Source organism: Vitis riparia, chromosome 6, assembly GCF_004353265.1.
Source record: "Vitis riparia cultivar Riparia Gloire de Montpellier isolate 1030 chromosome 6, EGFV_Vit.rip_1.0, whole genome shotgun sequence".
NCBI classification, from domain to species: Eukaryota; Viridiplantae; Streptophyta; class Magnoliopsida; order Vitales; family Vitaceae; genus Vitis; species Vitis riparia.
This window is the reverse complement of record NC_048436.1, coordinates 4556906-4573114: the sequence shown is the minus strand read 5'-3', so window position 1 is coordinate 4573114 and position 16209 is coordinate 4556906. Positions and strand designations below refer to the sequence as shown.

Below are 16209 nucleotides of genomic sequence, written 5' to 3'. Positions count from 1 at the left end.
TAAAGTTGAAAAGTATTGTAATCCAACGGTTGAAATTGATTCAACCATAACGACCGTTCAAATTGTGGGCTCCACGCCCGTCCGCAACACGCACGTGCTTTTTAATTTTCTTTAAAACGGCACTCACACGCGCAGGCTTTAATTGCTCTGAGTCAATAATAAATATTCAATCAATTTAACGGCCAAGATCAGTCATCAGAAAATATCGCGGATCACACGACGACTTTTCAATTTATCGGGAGAAACGAGAAACTGGAGCCCTATGGCTGGAGAAGTAATAATAAATGCCAACTTTTAAAATTAAATAATTTTTTTTTTAATAAAAAAATATCTCTGAAAAATATTCAGATCGTACGGTGGAGATTAGGTTTTTGCTTAGCTGGAATTAGCGGAAGACAGCTGGCAAGTACGGCGGCGGATACGCAGCTACCGTCGCCGTGCCACTGTCTGGAACTGTAGACGCGCACTGTCCCCAGAATCAAAATCACGCTTCGTAATGACGGTTTTGCCCTCTCCTTTTTTCCGAATGCCACATGTGTCCAGTGCACTTGATCAAAATAATCCATTTTTGTTTGCCTGCTCTTAGTGGCTACTTTTGGAAAGTTCGTTTTTCTTTTTACCATATTGTCCCTACAAGGAATCATGGGACAATGAATAGTGTGGGTTTATTCTTCCCATTTAGGGTATGAAATGGTTGTTGAAAATTTTAAATTTATGCCAATAATTTGGGAATTTAAAGATTGAAAAAATGGTATTAAAAATGTTTTTATGATACGAACATTTGGCCTACATTACTCACATTAAACAAGTGTATTTTAAATTCATGATTGATTAATTTAAAGAGGTGTATGTTTTATAATTTTATCTCTTACATTGATAACATACTCGTAATTTAATTATTTGGTGAAAGTTAAAGGATTAGGGTACTTTGTGCATGAGGTTCAATAACAGAAGCAGAGTGACATCTTAGCATAATGAGTCGGTTCATAATTTTTAAGTATTAACTTTTTTAAGATGCTGCGTTTGATTCATTTTAATTGAAAATATATAATGTCATCTTAGTTAAAATTGTGTTATTTTATGGATGATTTGGCCTTTTTGATTAATTCAAAATAAAAAACTATAAATTAATTTATAATAAATCTTAATTTTCAACACATGCTTATATATTAACCTTGAATGAAGACAATTATTTTTTGTTTTCAAAAAACAAAAAAAAAAAGAAAAAAGAAAAATGAAAAAAGAAGACTAATTTTTTTTTGTTTCTTTGGTTGTCATGTAGACCAAGGTCATAATCAAGGAGTCAATTAATCAACTGTACCTTTCAAACAAGGCAAACAACTTCAGTCTTTTCCAAAAGCTCAATGGCAAAAGTGAAATATCTCACCGAGATAAGGGCAAAAGTCCTAAGCCAACATAAGTCAAATTTATAGCTTAATTGTATTGAAAATCATTTTTAACTCTTGAATGAAATTGGTAAAAGAAAAACACATAAATTGCAAAGATATGATAAACAAATCAGGAATTTGAGGGTTTTTTCTGGGCAAATCAGTCATTTTACTCTCTATATAAGTACCCATCACCTCACTTTCCAACACTACATGGTTTGCAAAAACCTCTAGAAAGGAAATAAAAGGGAAAAAGAAGGGAGGAAATTCTCTATTCAGCGTTTCCTCGAACAGGTAGTGGGTCATCGGACAGCCGGCGAGTTGTCGCCGGAGGGGGGAGGGGCGTCGTTTCAATGCGTTGATTGAGGGAGTTCTGAGGGAGATGGGGAAGGTGGGGTTTGGATTGGCGGTGAGCTGCGCGGCGGCGACGTGCGCGATCGCGGCGATACTGGTGGGGAAGAGGGTGAGGAGTAGGAGGAAGTGGAGGAGGGTCGTGGGTGTCTTGAGGGACTTGGAAGAGGCGTGTGAGACGTCGGTGGGGAGGCTGAGGCAGGTGGTGGACGCTATGGCTGTGGAGATGCACGCGGGTTTGGCATCTGAGGGTGGTTCCAAGCTCAAAATGCTCCTCACCTTTGTTGATAAGCTTCCGAATGGGTATTCCCTTCTGAAACTTTTGGTGCTTCTGGTTGGTGGCTTTATGTTTTTTTTTGGTTTGTTCCTTTCCGGGTCTGTCTCAGTATCTTCTTGCGTGCTCGTATTTACTTTGCCTATGGTTCCGATTTTCAGATTTGTGGTCATATCCATTTGATGAACTTTCAAATGGGTATTCACTTTTGATGCTATTGTTGGATTTAGTTGATGGGTTTGAGTTATTTTGGGCTGTTTATTGGTGGGTCTGCCGCTGTGTGTGTATTTTGCCCATTGTTTCAATTTTGAGTCTGTGGCTTTCTTTGTTTGATTCTTGTTTTGGGGCATTTGGGGTTAGTGTTTCTTGAACGAATGGGCTCTTCCTCTTTCTTGTTTCTCGCTGTACCTCCTTTCCATTTACTTGAAAATTTAGTTTGCCCATTTATCTATATTTTTCCAATTTCTGCATTTTGTGTCCATTTATAGTCTGTTCTTGTCTTGGGATGGTATTTTTTTGCTATTTCTTATGATGGTTTTTTGAGAGGTTTATTTGCGGGGTTTTTACGTGGCTTGGTTTGAATGTCAACAGGAGCCATTGACTCTTGTTTTCCTCTTTAACTCTCTGTATATGAATGCCGTCTATGGCCATTTACCAGAGTTGTTTTTCCCTGAAATCTTAAGTTTGCATCTGTTTGATTCTTGTTTCAGGATGGCGTTTATTTTCATCTAAATATTGCTCTTCTTTTGTGGATGATTTTTTTTCTTATATTCCATTCCATGCATTTTTCATAATTTGAAGTTTTAGACTACTTGCTTTATTCTTGTTTCAGGATGGTTAATGGTATTTTCTTTTGTCAAACATTTTGTTCCTTTTGTGGGTTTCTTTCAATGTCTATTCCTGTTTACTTTATTTTGTTTTGAAATCTTGTTATTTCCTCTTGATTCTTGATTCTTGGTGGTGTTTAATACTAAATGTTGCTTTGTACAAGTTCGATGTTCTTTCCTGGGGCTTGCCCTTCTATCCATGTCTTTTCATTTTGATATATTCAGTCGATGCCTTGTGCTTGTTGACATTTGTCTCATTCAATCTCTTTGCCACTTTATTTGGGAATTTTTGTATTTAAATTTTAAGCACCTGGAAAATGGAATTTATTGGTTCCCTCTTATATTCCCTTCTATTCTCCTATGATGGAAGTGCTGTCAAACTATTTCAGGAATATTGTGCCAAGGGTTCCACAAGTGGGGTCACTTGGTTGTCTTTCAGTCCCTTTTTCCATTCAAAGCATAGCTATTTAATGAATCTGAAGATCGTTCTTTTGAGTTGTAATTCTGAAAATCGTGATTCTGGCTAGCTTTGATGGGAAGCAACAATGATAGTCAGCTTTTATTGCACATGTTCTCTTCTACTGTGACTCTATGGTGCTAATATGCTTCAGCTGTTACTATGTTGCTTGGAGTTGAACCATGGGCTTAGTTATAGTTATATATTTAAATTCTTTTTACTTTCCACTTATTACGAGATTTGGTTGGTTCTTCAACAATGTTGCATAGCATCTTGTTGTCAAACGGTGCAGGCCGTCACTGTGTCAAGTGACTGTTGTTAGAAACAATTCTCAACATTCGAAACTTCATTGATAAAGAAAAACATGTTTGTAGAGGATTTATTACGTTTCAGTACTAGCTTGTAGGTGATAACATGCTTCAGTCATGGCTATGATATTTGTTCCGAAATTATTTTTTGATGGGTAAATTTCCATTGAATTAATAGCTCCTAACAAAGGAGTGCACTAAAGTATACATAGTGTATACAAAGGCACTAAAAGGTCATACCAAGCGGAGGGATACACAAAAAAACAACTCCCACCTGCAACATCGAGCTCAGCAAATCAATGTTATGCAACTATTTTGAGTCTTGCATTTTCTATTTCGTTTGTGTGTGCATCATACTATGAAGCTGATTGTGAATTTTTCTTCAGGAGTGAGAGAGGGAAGTATCATGCACTAGATCTTGGAGGTACAAATTTCAGGGTCTTGCGGATTCAGCTAGGAGGTAAAAGGTCCTCAATTCTTTCATGTGATGTAGAACGCCAACCCATTCCACAAGATTTAATGACCAGCACAAGCGAGGTTGCCTATTTTGTAGCTCACAAGTTCTTCTTTGCCTTCAAAATCTTGCCATATATGGATAATTCAAAAAATGATGTTTCTTTTGCTTGCAGGATCTCTTTGATTTTATTGGTTCATCACTTAAGCAATTTGTTGAAAGGGAAGCACAAAATTCAGAGTTTTCACCTGTTAAAAGAAGGGAACTTGGCTTTACATTCTCTTTTCCTGTGAAGCAAACATCTGTTTCATCAGGCATTCTAATTAAATGGACAAAAGGATTTTCCGTCAAAGACATGGTTAGTGAGACAATGTTCTAGTAACTTATACTCTTGATTGCTCCACAACAATTTTAAACTTTAATGGAAGGGACTGATAGAGTTGTTTTGAAAAGTTCCTTCATTTCTTATGTTGAGAATGAATGGGGCTCTTCTGGCTCTGTGTTTGCGCCAGCGTGGTACCATTCCAAGGAGCAACACTTCAATCGTTTGGGCTGAGTAGCTTTAGTTGAGCTTTGGCCTAGTTTATGACATCGGGGGTGAGCACAAGCTCATCTCAACTTGGCCAAACTCGCACCTGATTATGGTATTTATCTTTTTATTAAATGGAATAAAAAATATAACTGCAAGGGAAAAATCAGAACTGGATGTAGTTTTTTGTTTGTTGAAGTGACTAATGTGGTGGGTGTTTACATTGGTGATAATTGTATGTCAACTACTTTTTGGTTGTCAGGTTGGAAAAGATGTGTCTGAATGTTTACAACATGCAATGACAAGAAATGGACTAGATATGCGAGTAGCAGTTCTGGTAGGCTCTTTTTGTACAAGCTTAAGTTATTATGCTATCTGATTGTCTTTGAACATTGACTGTGTGTCTGATCATATATGTCTGTTTTAGACCTTGGCAGATCATTGACATTTTATTAGGAGAGTTGTGCGGGGAAATCCATTTGATCTTCTTCTTGTTTTGGTGTTTTCAAGTTGGGCATAAGCAAGTTTTAGAGTCTTGAAAAGGAAAGTAGGCTTGTGGTTGCCCCTGTGTTAATCAAAGTTATAATGAACACAGGCATGGTTCTGTGTTGGATCTGGTCTGTTGATACTCACATATGTTCAATTATGTCTTTTGGGTACATCTGTAAAGCTTGTATCATGCTAGCTGGTAAAGACATTTTATTCTTAATTGTTATCTGGAAGTAAAACAATGGCTGATGTCGCGATACTAAGTATATTTATGATCATCATAATGGAAAATAAGGGCTAGAGCCTCTTCCTCTTTCACCACAAGTTATTTTAATCCTTGTGCATTCGTGAAAGCAATATTTAAAATAATAGTATCAAAATTCTTGAGAAATTGATAGAAGACGTGGGCGCTTCACTTAGGCTAGTGAGTTGAACCGGATCATCAGATGCCTTTAAACCAGGTGATATTGTGCCACCAAACATGATCACCCTTATGATGGATAGTTTCCCAAGCAGATTTGAACAGAGACTTTTTAAGTCTATAGAAAAGCTCATAAGCTTGGCTTAAATCCTTTTGGCTTTTTTACCTGGAGAAAAAATTGACCTTTATGGAACCGGTATCTCCTATCATTGCCACTCTTAACTAAGTGAGATGGCGGGGAAGCCGCTTCTGGGACCGTACAAACTAGAAGGAATGATGCTTGCATAGGTGTGTGTATGTGCATGTTCATTGCTATAATAATGAATGGTTTCTACTAGTAATTCTAATCACATCTTTCATAATTATTGAAGGATGCTTTGAATTGAAGTCAATAAATATGTAGATAACTTTATAGGTGCTTATTCTTTTACCTGTCAGCCTTTTCAAAGATTGATGAGTTTACAATTGGGCATTTGGCTAGGTTTTTTATTAAGCTACTTGATTATGGGAACAATAATTGAAGTTGTTCATATTTTGGTAGGTTCATCATTCATGTCATAGAATTTTGGAAAGTCATTCAATTCGGATTCATGTCCAGTCTTGTTAAATGAAAGTTTTGACTACAAATTCTAATTGTTTAATATACTCCACATCTGTGAATATACATTTTAACATAAAATGCTTATGCAGCAAAATGAGACTGGATTTTGAGATTCATTTCACATGTTTCTGCACTGTGTCTATCATTTCAATTTGTGAAATATTCAATAATTTTAGGAGGTTTTATTGTGGTTTGAAATGATTTGCTTGGCAAGTGAAGTTGAATATTTGATTGATTGTAATAGTTCTGCTTGAATTTGAAGTACATTCTTTGGAAACAGCCAAACAGCTTTCTGCATCAGTGAATTAGATTCTCCTTTAGTATCTCTAAATGTTTCACTCTAGAAAAGAGACCTGTTTTTTTTCTGGAGGACATCTCATAATTTCTTGATAGGCAAGCAAAAATATTTTTCTTGAGGACATTCTTTAGTTGATTCTCTGTCTGGATGGTCGAACAGGTTTCATACTAATACTGTAAGGTACATCCCATATTTTCTTGATAGGCAAGCAAAAATATTTTCTTGAGGACATTCTTTTAGTTGATTCTTTCTGTCTGGATGGTCGAACAGCCTTCACACTAATACTGTAAGGTATATGGTTAAGGTCATAGCTTTCTAGATTTCCATTTTTCCTCGTTTAAGAGTACTTTTGATCAATGGCACTGAGATTTTTGGCTATTACACATGTTTCTATTGGATGCAAACGGATAATCATAATATAAATATGCATGCACACAAATGCATGATATACATGTCTGCATGTCTCTATGTTTGTGCACTTCTTGTGTATAACTAAAGCCGCATGCAAGTAGCATAGTTAGATTTCAGGAGTATAATTCCCTATTCTTTTAAGCAGGTAAATGATACTGTGGGGACATTAGCTCTTGGACATTATAATGATCCAGACACTGTTGCTGCAGTGATAATTGGGACAGGTACAAATGCCTGCTATTTGGAACGGACAGATGCTATTATTAAGTGTCAGGGCCTTCTTACAACTTCTGGAGGCATGGTATCCTTTCTTGATTTTCTAGTCATACATTACCTAACACTGCATTTTTGAGAATAAAGACTGATTCTTCTATTTATTATTTGACTTCATGTCATCTTCCATTCGTTAGGTTGTCAACATGGAATGGGGAAATTTCTGGTCATCACATTTGCCAAGAACATCTTACGATATTGATTTAGATGGTGATAGTCCTAATCCAAATGATCAGGTACAGTTCAATTACTTGCCCTTGTCTCTTCGACGTTCCAGTGAACAAATCAAGATTTTGAGGCTTTTGTTTCAGGGTTTTGAGAAAATGATATCAGGGATGTACTTGGGTGACATTGTGAGGAGAGTTATTCTCAGAATGTCACAAGAGTCAGACATTTTTGGACCTGTTTCTTCTAGGTTATCTATGCCCTTTATTTTGAGGTATGTTTCTGTGGATCACTGTGCATTGTTCTTGTATCTTCTTGTTCTCTTCCATATTCCTATCATAAAAATTATTGGGAAGTTGGGGAGTTCCACGTTAATAAATTCTTGAAAGTCTAACTAGTAACCTATTTAAGTGTACAGAAAACATAAAATGATAAAAGAAATATAACAAACACTTTGGAAAGTGCCCCTGTATAGGGTGGTACATAAAAATAAAATGTTCAAACAAATGGCTGGGCTGCTTATGAAAGAGTTGGTGTTTCTTATCCTAATGGACATGCAGCTTAAATTATGATAAATCGAGTCATGAAATATTATTACAAATGGTTTCATCACAATTGAAACAGAAATGCTAAATATTACCTTTTTATGTAGGGTGTAAGTTTTGGTTTGAAGAACAAGTTTGTATCATGTTGTCAAAGTAATAACATTTTGTAGATATATGTGTTGAGAGAGAGAGAAAGAAGAAAGACCTTGATTCTCATTAATGTAATAATCTACTTACAATTGAGAAATATATATATATATACAAGGCTAAGAGTCCTACAAGGCTAAGAGTCCTAACTACCATACATGTGTCCTATCATATATGTGTCCTATATTAACAAGGAAAGGTTATACACTATAAATACATTATATTCAACACTCCCCCTCAAGCTGGAGCATATACGTCATATGCACCAAGCTTGTTACAAATATATTTAATCCTAGGACCTCTGAGAGATTTAGTGAAGATGTCAGCTAGTTGATCATTTGAATTAACAAAACTTGTAGCAACACATCCTGATGTGATCTTCTCTCTAATGAAATGACAGTCAACTTCAATATGTTTGGTCCTTTCATGAAAGACTGGATTGGATGCAATATGTAATGCGGCCTGGTTATCACATATGAGTTTCATCTGTTCATCCTTTCCAAATCTCAACTCTCGAAGAAGATGTCTCAACCATATGAGTTCACATGTTGCCAAAGCCATAGCTCGATACTCGGCTTCAGCGCTAGATCTGGCCACTACATCTTGTTTCTTACTCTTCCAAGATATTAGATTACCTCCAATAAAAACACAGTACCCTGAAGTGGAACGTCTATCTGTGGGTGAGCCAGCCCAATCTGCATCTGTGTAACCAACAACCTGAGTATGACCTCTGTTCTCGTACAACACACCTTGGCCTGGTGTACTTTTGATATATCGAAGAATGCGGATTACAGCATCCCAATGGCTATCACATGGTGACTGTAGGAATTGTCTAACAACACTCATAGGAAAAGAAATGTCTGGACGAGTAATGGTGAGATAGTTCAATTTACCTACAAGCCGTCGATATCTCCCGGGGTCTCCTAAAGGCTCCCCCTGTCCTGGTACAAGTTTGACATTCGGATCCATAGGTGTGTCTACCGGTTTACAGTCTAACATACCGGTTTCTTCCAGGATGTCTAAAGCATACTTCCTTTGGGAAAGGACCATAGCAGAACTGGATTGAGCTATCTCAATTCCCAAGAAATACTTGAGTTTCCCCAAGTCTTTGGTCTGAAAGTGGGTAAAAAGGTGTTGCTTTAGTTTCTGAATACCGTCCTGATCACTGCCTGTAATGACGATGTCGTCCACATAAACAACCAAATAAATACACTGCCCCAAAGAGTTATGATGATAGAAAATTGAATGGTCTGCTGTACTGCGAAGCATGCCAAACTCTTGAACAACAGAACTAAAACGGCCAAACCATGCTCGAGAAGATTGTTTCAAGCCATATAGAGAACGGCGTAACCTGCATACTAAACCAGACCCCCCCTGAGCAACAAAACCAGGAGGTTGCTCCATATAAACCTCATCGGCAAGATCACCATGAAGGAAGGCATTTTTAATATCCAATTGATAAAGAGGCCAAGAACACATGGCAGCCATGGAGAGAAGCAGACGGACAGAAGCAATCTTGGCAACAGGAGAGAATGTGTCACCATAATCAGAACCATAAACCTGAGTATAGCCTTTAGCAACTAAGCGGGCCTTAAGGCGATCAACCTGACCATCAGGACCAACCTTAACTGCGTAGACCCAACGACAGCCAACGGTAGATTTACCCGAGGGTAAAACAACAAGATCCCAAGTGCCATTAGAGTGCAGAGCAGCCATTTCATCCACCATTGCCTGTCGCTAGCCTGGATGGGAAAGAGCTTCATGGGTGCTCTTTGGAAGAGAAACAAAGGATATAGCAGAAACAAAAGCAGAATAGGGTGAAGATAATCGATGATAACTCAAAAAATTGTAAATAGGATGAGGATTACGAGTAGAGCGAGTACCTTTCCGAACAGCAATGGGTAAGTCATTAGGAGAAGGCAGAGCCGAGGTAGGTGAAGTCGAAGGGATAGGAAGTGAGTCAGCAGGTGCCTCAGCAAAAGGAAGAGGAGCAACGACACGAGGGCGACGATGATAAACCTGAAGTGGTCGAGGAGGCATAGCATCAGGTGGGGAGACAATGGGAATAGGCAAGACTTCAGAAACAGGAAGAGACTCAGAAGTGGTGGAAAAGAATGGTGAGTCCTCAAAGAAGGTGACATCAGCGGAGATAAAGTATCGATGAGTCTCAATGGAATAACAACGATAACCCTTCTGAAGTCTGGAGTATCCCAAGAAGAGACACTTCATGGCTTTGGCGGAAAGTTTGTCCTGTCCAGGAGTGAGAATATGAACAAAGCAAGTACAACCAAAGACATGAGGAGGAAGGAAATAAAGTGGTTGGTCAGGGAAGAGAAGGGAGTGAGGAATCTGATCATGTAAGACAGAGGAGGGCATACGATTAATCAAATAACAAGCGGTAAGAACAACGTCCCCCCAAAAACGAAAAGGAACATTACTGTGGAGGAGGAGAGTACGAGCTGTCTCAACAAGATGTCGATTCTTGCGTTCAGCTACCCCATTTTGTTGAGGAGTATGAGCACAAGAAGGAAGAATCCCATGATGGGACATAAACGAAGTAAATGGTGCTGAAAAATATTCCCTGGCATTGTCACTGCGTAACACACGAATAGAAATATTGAACTGGGTTTGGATTTCAGCATAAAATTTCTGGAAAATAGAGAATAACTCAGCTCGATTTTTCATTAAAAATAACCAAGTACATCGAGAATAGTCATCAATGAAAGTGACAAAATACTGAAATCCTAAAGTAGACGCAGTCCGACAAGGACCCCAAACATCAGTGTGGACAAACTCAAAAGGAGACTTTGCCCGATTATTCAAACGCTTTGGGAACGAGACACGAGTATGTTTCCCAAGTTGACATGACTCACACGGAAGTGACGATAAAGTGGAAAAACGAGGGACCATCTTCTGGAACTTGGAGAGACTAGGGTGGCCCAGACGATTGTGAATGAGGAGAGGAGCATCAGTGGAAATGCAAACTGCAGGAGATGAATCCGAGGTGAGGTGATAGAGGCCTTGAGACTCACGTCCTATGCCAATCGTCTTCCCCGTACTCCGGTCCTGCAAGGTCACAAATTTATCAGAAAAGGTAATAGAGCAATTAAGAGTACGAGTGATTTTGTTGATGGAAATAAGATTAAAAGGACATTCAGGAGTATAAAGGACAGAAGTGAGAGGTAGAGAAGGTAGAGGAAGGGCCAAACCAATACCTTTAGCCATAGTTTGAGAACCATTAGCTAAGGTAACAGTAAGTAAAGCAGAGGTAGTAGTAATAGAGGAGAAAAGATCCTTATTATCAGATAAGTGATCAGAAGCTCCAGAATCTAGAATCCAGGTCCAGGAGAAGATGTGTGGGTAAGGCAGGCAGAGGCATTACCAGGTTGGGCAACAGAGGCAACAGAAGCCTGAGATGCGGAAGAGCTCGGAGGCTGAGGCAGCGGAGAATCAGAGGACTGGGCCACATGGGCAGTGCGAGGAGGTCGTCCATGTAACTGATAGCAACGATCGCGAGTGTGGCCAAGTTTATTGCAATAGGTGCAATGAGGACGTTGACCTCTACCTCGGGTACCACTGCGGCCTCCTCGAGAGCTAGTTTGAGAAACTAACACAGAAGAATCTGAAGTACTATCAGATGGCAAAGTCTGAGTGGAGGAGATACGGAGGAGGCAAGCAAACACATCATCCAAGGACGGAATTGATGAACTACCAAGAATCTGATCGCGGACAAGCTCAAGATCCGGACGGAGGCCAATAAGAGTAAGAACCATGAAGAACCGGTCAAGCTGTGTTTGTTGAGCCCCAACATCAGGAGTAAGAGGCATCACAGTCAAGAACTCCTCCTTAAGAGAGGCAATCTGGCCAATATAAGTAGATAGATCCAAGTCCTGTTGGCTGAGATGGACAATAGCAGAAGCCACCTTATACAGACGCTGGATATCATTCGTATATAATCCTTTGGCTTGAGTCCAAAATTTAAAACAAGTTTTGTAGGCCCGAAGATGAAGAAGAATCTTGGGATCAACCGATTGCCATAATACACTACATAACTGTGTATCTATCTTCCTCCACTGTACGCGGTCAACCTCAGGGATATCTGCCTCCTGTGTAATCAAGTGATCCTCATATCCTTGACCCATAAACCAAAGTTCAACAGAGGCAGACCAGGAAAGATAATTGTCACTGCCAACCAATTTCTCCGAAGTAATCATAGGAGAGCCAGATATAACAGCGGAAAAAATGGAATTTTTAGTAGTCATATCTACTTATCTGGAGAATGAAGTATGTTTGGATCGAAGAGAGCCCTAATACGGCTTTAGATTGCGGCGTGGCACCACCGAAAAAGGGAGACGGCCTCAGATCGCGGCGTGGTACCACCAGAAAGGTAGAAGAACACTTCCCAAGGCACGTGCAGGGATTGATGTGGAGAAAAAGTAGTCGGAGCTTCGCCGGAAAGACTGTTTGGAGGGCCGACGGAGACAAAAATCCCCAAAAGAGGTATGTGCAGGGCTCGGATGGGAGAACCAGGGAGGTAGGGAGGCTGGTCGGCGTCAGACGAAGCTGGAGGAGGAGGCGCGACGCCGGAAAAGGCCTCACGCGCCCTCACGCGGCGGCGCGTGAGATGCAGCCGCCGGCCGGAAAATTGCGCGTGGGCGGCGCGTGGAGGCTCTTTTGGTGCTAGTGCCTTCACAAAAGTTGGAGATCTCCTCCAGGCGCTCCTTCTGGTATGGTCGGTGTCGGAAAAATACGTCGCCGGAAAGTTCGCCGGCGGTGAGTGGTTTCTGTCGACGATCCGAATGTTCGGAAAGTATTGGGAGATGGGGAAGGTGACCGGAATGAAACACGGTCACCGGAAGGTTTCCCGGAGTTGATGACACGGGAAACAGGAAAGAATTAGGTTTTCTTCCTTGGCTCTGATACCATGTTGAGAGAGAGAGAAAGAAGAAAGACCTTGATTCTCATTAATGTAATGATCTACTTACAATTGAGAAATATATATATATATACAAGGCTAAGAGTCCTACAAGGCTAAGAGTCCTGACTACCATACATGTGTCCTATCATATATGTGTCCTATATTAACAAGGAAAGGTTATACACTATAAATACATTATATTCAACAATATGAAATATTTATGATAGAGTCACATATCAGATAAATTTGGTCAGAGATTGATGTGTCCATTGTCAAGGTTGCCTTTTTCAATCAAAATGACTGTTGCATTTCCAACTGAAGATTTGACCGAATGGGAAATAATTTAATCAATGAAGTGAAGTAACTTCTAGTTTCTAGTTAGTTTGTTTAATCTTTAACATCGTGTTCTGGAGTTCAATTTTGTGTTTCGGACGATTAGTAGTGAGTTTGATCAATGCTTGAAGCAGTGAACCTATTTGTTTTCTATCATTTGTATCTTTCTGGTGGCTTGGCTGCGAGTTTGATTTAAAGAACCTTTCCCATCAAAAGTTTCCTGGAACTATTAAATCTTGGTGTCAAAGTCATACTTTCTTTTAGGTTCTTTTTTTCAATAGGCAAAAATAATGAGATTAAAAGCGCTTCACAAAAAAGGGGCTCATACCCAAAGACACTTAGGTCTAGGTTCTTGTGTGACAGGTTACAAGTGCAATGATTCTTCATATTAATGCATTCAATCATGTCAATATTTGATTATAGAGGTGAAGGTAAATGTGCTCATGTTTGTTAACCAACTGATATCATTTCTCAAATATAAAATCTATATTAACCAAGTTACAGAATCTGAGCTTTGTTTTTTTCTAATGTTGCATGGGTTTGGGTGTTGGTGTCATGCACAGTTATGTGTAGGAGCATGATCCTTTACACCTACAAATTTTAGGATATGGTGATTTGGCTTAAAAAACGATCTCAATAATGGGCATAGACACTTGGATACCGCATAATAAAAGGAGAAGGAAAGGGAAAGAAAAATCAATTAAATGTTGAATAAAAAATATTTTCTTAGAACTCCTTTTTTCTTTTATCTGTATCTTTTTTTTTCCTTTTCTATTCTGATATATTTTTGTAGAAATTGTACTAGGTGTGCACCCCTTTTTTTGTTTGACTCTTTTTAACATATTCTCATTTACCTATTAAAAAAAATTTGTAGAAATTGCAAACTCTCTTTTTCAGTATAATCATCTGTTAGGAAAATTGAAAATAAAAAAAATCAATCAAAATCAAATGGTTAGATCCAAAGCAATAAGAGTACCTGGTAAGGATCTGATACCCACACCCTTGTCCTTGTCATGTGGACACAGTACCTGGGGTGAAGTTAAAGGATCTAGTTACAGTAGCTTTTTTCTTTTTAGAAACTTTCTTGCTTAGAACACGAGGAACACAGGAAATTTATGGGACAAAAAAATAATTGGGGGAAACTTCTCTTCGTGATCAAATGTTGAAGGTTAGATCATTTACTAGTCTTCCACTCTTAAGAACCCAAAAGGCATGATCTTTCTAGGAGTTGTTATAAAGTGTAATTGTACACTAACCAAAAGTGAAAATATTGAAAAGACAACTTCAATCTGATTGAAGTAACACTACATTTTGCTTTGTTTAGCATATATTACATGCTGACTTTAAATTCTATTCAAAGCAAATTCTACTGACTTAAAGTGGGAACATTGGAGGTTAGATACAACTAATTAAGTTTGACACTGTTGAAATGGAGCACGGGTATGCTAAGCAGCCCAGTTTCCTTGGCATGAACACATCTTACCTTATATGTAGGTGTAAAAGGAAACATTGACATGTCAGTGTCTGTTGGCTCTTACATTATGATAATTACTCCATTGATTGTTCAATTACTCTCGTGGTTAAGCTACCATATTTATTCTATACTTGACCCCAATCAGATAATCTGAGGGAGCAAGGTTGTCTTAGTTGCTGGTACTTCAAATCTTTGTTATAGATTTTGAAAATTGTTATCAGCATATCCCTTTTGGCTAAGGCATGCTTGCTTTTTGCTGGTGTCTAAGATATTAAAGCACTCTTTGGGGCGCAAGGAGCTGATATAAATGTAGAGAACTCTCAAAAAGGGCAGTGTCGTCAAAGTTGTTTGATTGCTTTCATGGTAAGTCCAAGTATCTCATTGGACAGCTGCATGTGGGGGAAGCCATGGAAGCGGTGAAAACAGATCTTGCAAAATAACATTGCCCCATAGAAAAATTATTACATTATCTCCAGGGAATTCAGAGAACAGAAGGAATTAATCGTCAAATAGCGAGTTTATAACAATCTTGTGTCTTGTCTTAGCATTTTGTTGTTTTCTGAACTCAATTATCCTTGTCTTAATTTTCCAACTGTTACTGAATGATTTCAGTACACCATCAATGGCTGACATGCATGCGGATGAGTCCCCCGAATTGATGGAAGTCGCAAGAATCTTGAAAGAGGACCTGCAGGTAGAGATAAGACGCAGTATCTTTCATATCATCAAATGACCTGAAATTGATACATTACTGGGGTATCCGACTGTTTTTAACTGTTTAGTGGGTTTCACCTTTCTCAGATTCCTGATGTCCCTTTAAAGGTGAGAAAGCTCGTCGTAAAGGTGTGTGATGTAGTGACCCGCAGGGCTGCCCGATTGGCAGCCGCAGGCATTGTTGGGATCCTGAAGAAGATTGGAAGGGATGGCAGTGGTGGCGTTGCAAGCGGAAGGAGTCGAGGAAGTGATGGTAAGATGAGAAGAACGGTGGTAGCAATGGATGGGAGTTTGTATACAAGATATAAAATGTTCAAAGAATACTTGCATGAAGCCTTGTGTGAAATCTTAGGTGAAGAGGTTGCCCAATATGTGATTCTAAAGGTGACAGAAGATGGATCAGGCATTGGAGCGGCTCTCCTTGCTGCTTCACATTCATCATCATCATCATCGTCATCTTCTAGTGTTGTTGATAGTCAAAGGTTGCCATAAATATATATATCTATATATATATATAAAATATGATTTATATATATATTTATAAAGCCCCCTTGTAAAATATAGAATTCATTTTCCATATCTCATATATCCATATAAGAAAATTTCTGGTGTTGTGCAGAAACCTTGTTGGTTTTTTGTTTAATCCTTGTTACATCTCTCAATACCTGAGGGGAAGTTTGTCCTGTTGCTCTGTAGTCTTCAAAGAGATAAATCTCAGCAATTTTCATAAGCTTCACTAATTCATTTGGGCTATCAAGCCAAAAGCGCTTCCAATCCTCACCTCATGGTCATATTTAATAGAGATGATCCTTGAAATTGCACTATTATTTCA

General features: G+C 38.8%; 1 protein-coding gene across 2 annotated transcripts; it reads left to right on the top strand.

Moving 5' to 3' along the window:
• The first annotated feature begins 1626 nt into the window (after positions 1 to 1626).
• On the top strand, positions 1627 to 16121 carry LOC117916505 (hexokinase-3-like). Of its 2 annotated transcripts, none has more exons than XR_004651567.1 (9): positions 1627 to 2042; positions 3992 to 4142; positions 4235 to 4417; positions 4851 to 4925; positions 6954 to 7109; positions 7219 to 7317; positions 7393 to 7520; positions 14932 to 15026; positions 15276 to 15357. XR_004651567.1 is itself a non-coding variant. In XM_034832577.1 (9 exons), the coding sequence occupies exons 1-9, from the start codon at positions 1771 to 1773 to the stop codon at positions 15867 to 15869; spliced, it is 1551 nt and encodes a 516-aa protein (XP_034688468.1). In that variant the 5' UTR covers positions 1630 to 1770; the 3' UTR covers positions 15870 to 16121. The 2 variants fall into 2 exon arrangements, 1 of the variants encoding a protein (XP_034688468.1); XM_034832577.1 differs by lacking the exon at positions 14932 to 15026 and adding an exon at positions 15465 to 16121 and having other exon boundaries at positions 1630 to 2042.
• Positions 16122 to 16209: the final 88 nt, after the last annotated feature.

What these genes read in the sequence shown, in the direction of transcription:
- LOC117916505 (XM_034832577.1), top strand. Translation starts at nt 1,771, where the DNA reads ATGGGGAAGGTGGGGTTTGGATTGGCGGTGAGCTGCGCGGCGGCGACG. An exon ending in GATTTTCCGTCAAAGACATG is followed by an intron (nt 4,418 to 4,850) that starts GTTAGTGAGACA and finishes TTTGGTTGTCAG; the next exon opens with GTTGGAAAAGATGTGTCTGA. An exon ending in ATATGCGAGTAGCAGTTCTG is followed by an intron (nt 4,926 to 6,953) that starts GTAGGCTCTTTT and finishes TCTTTTAAGCAG; the next exon opens with GTAAATGATACTGTGGGGAC.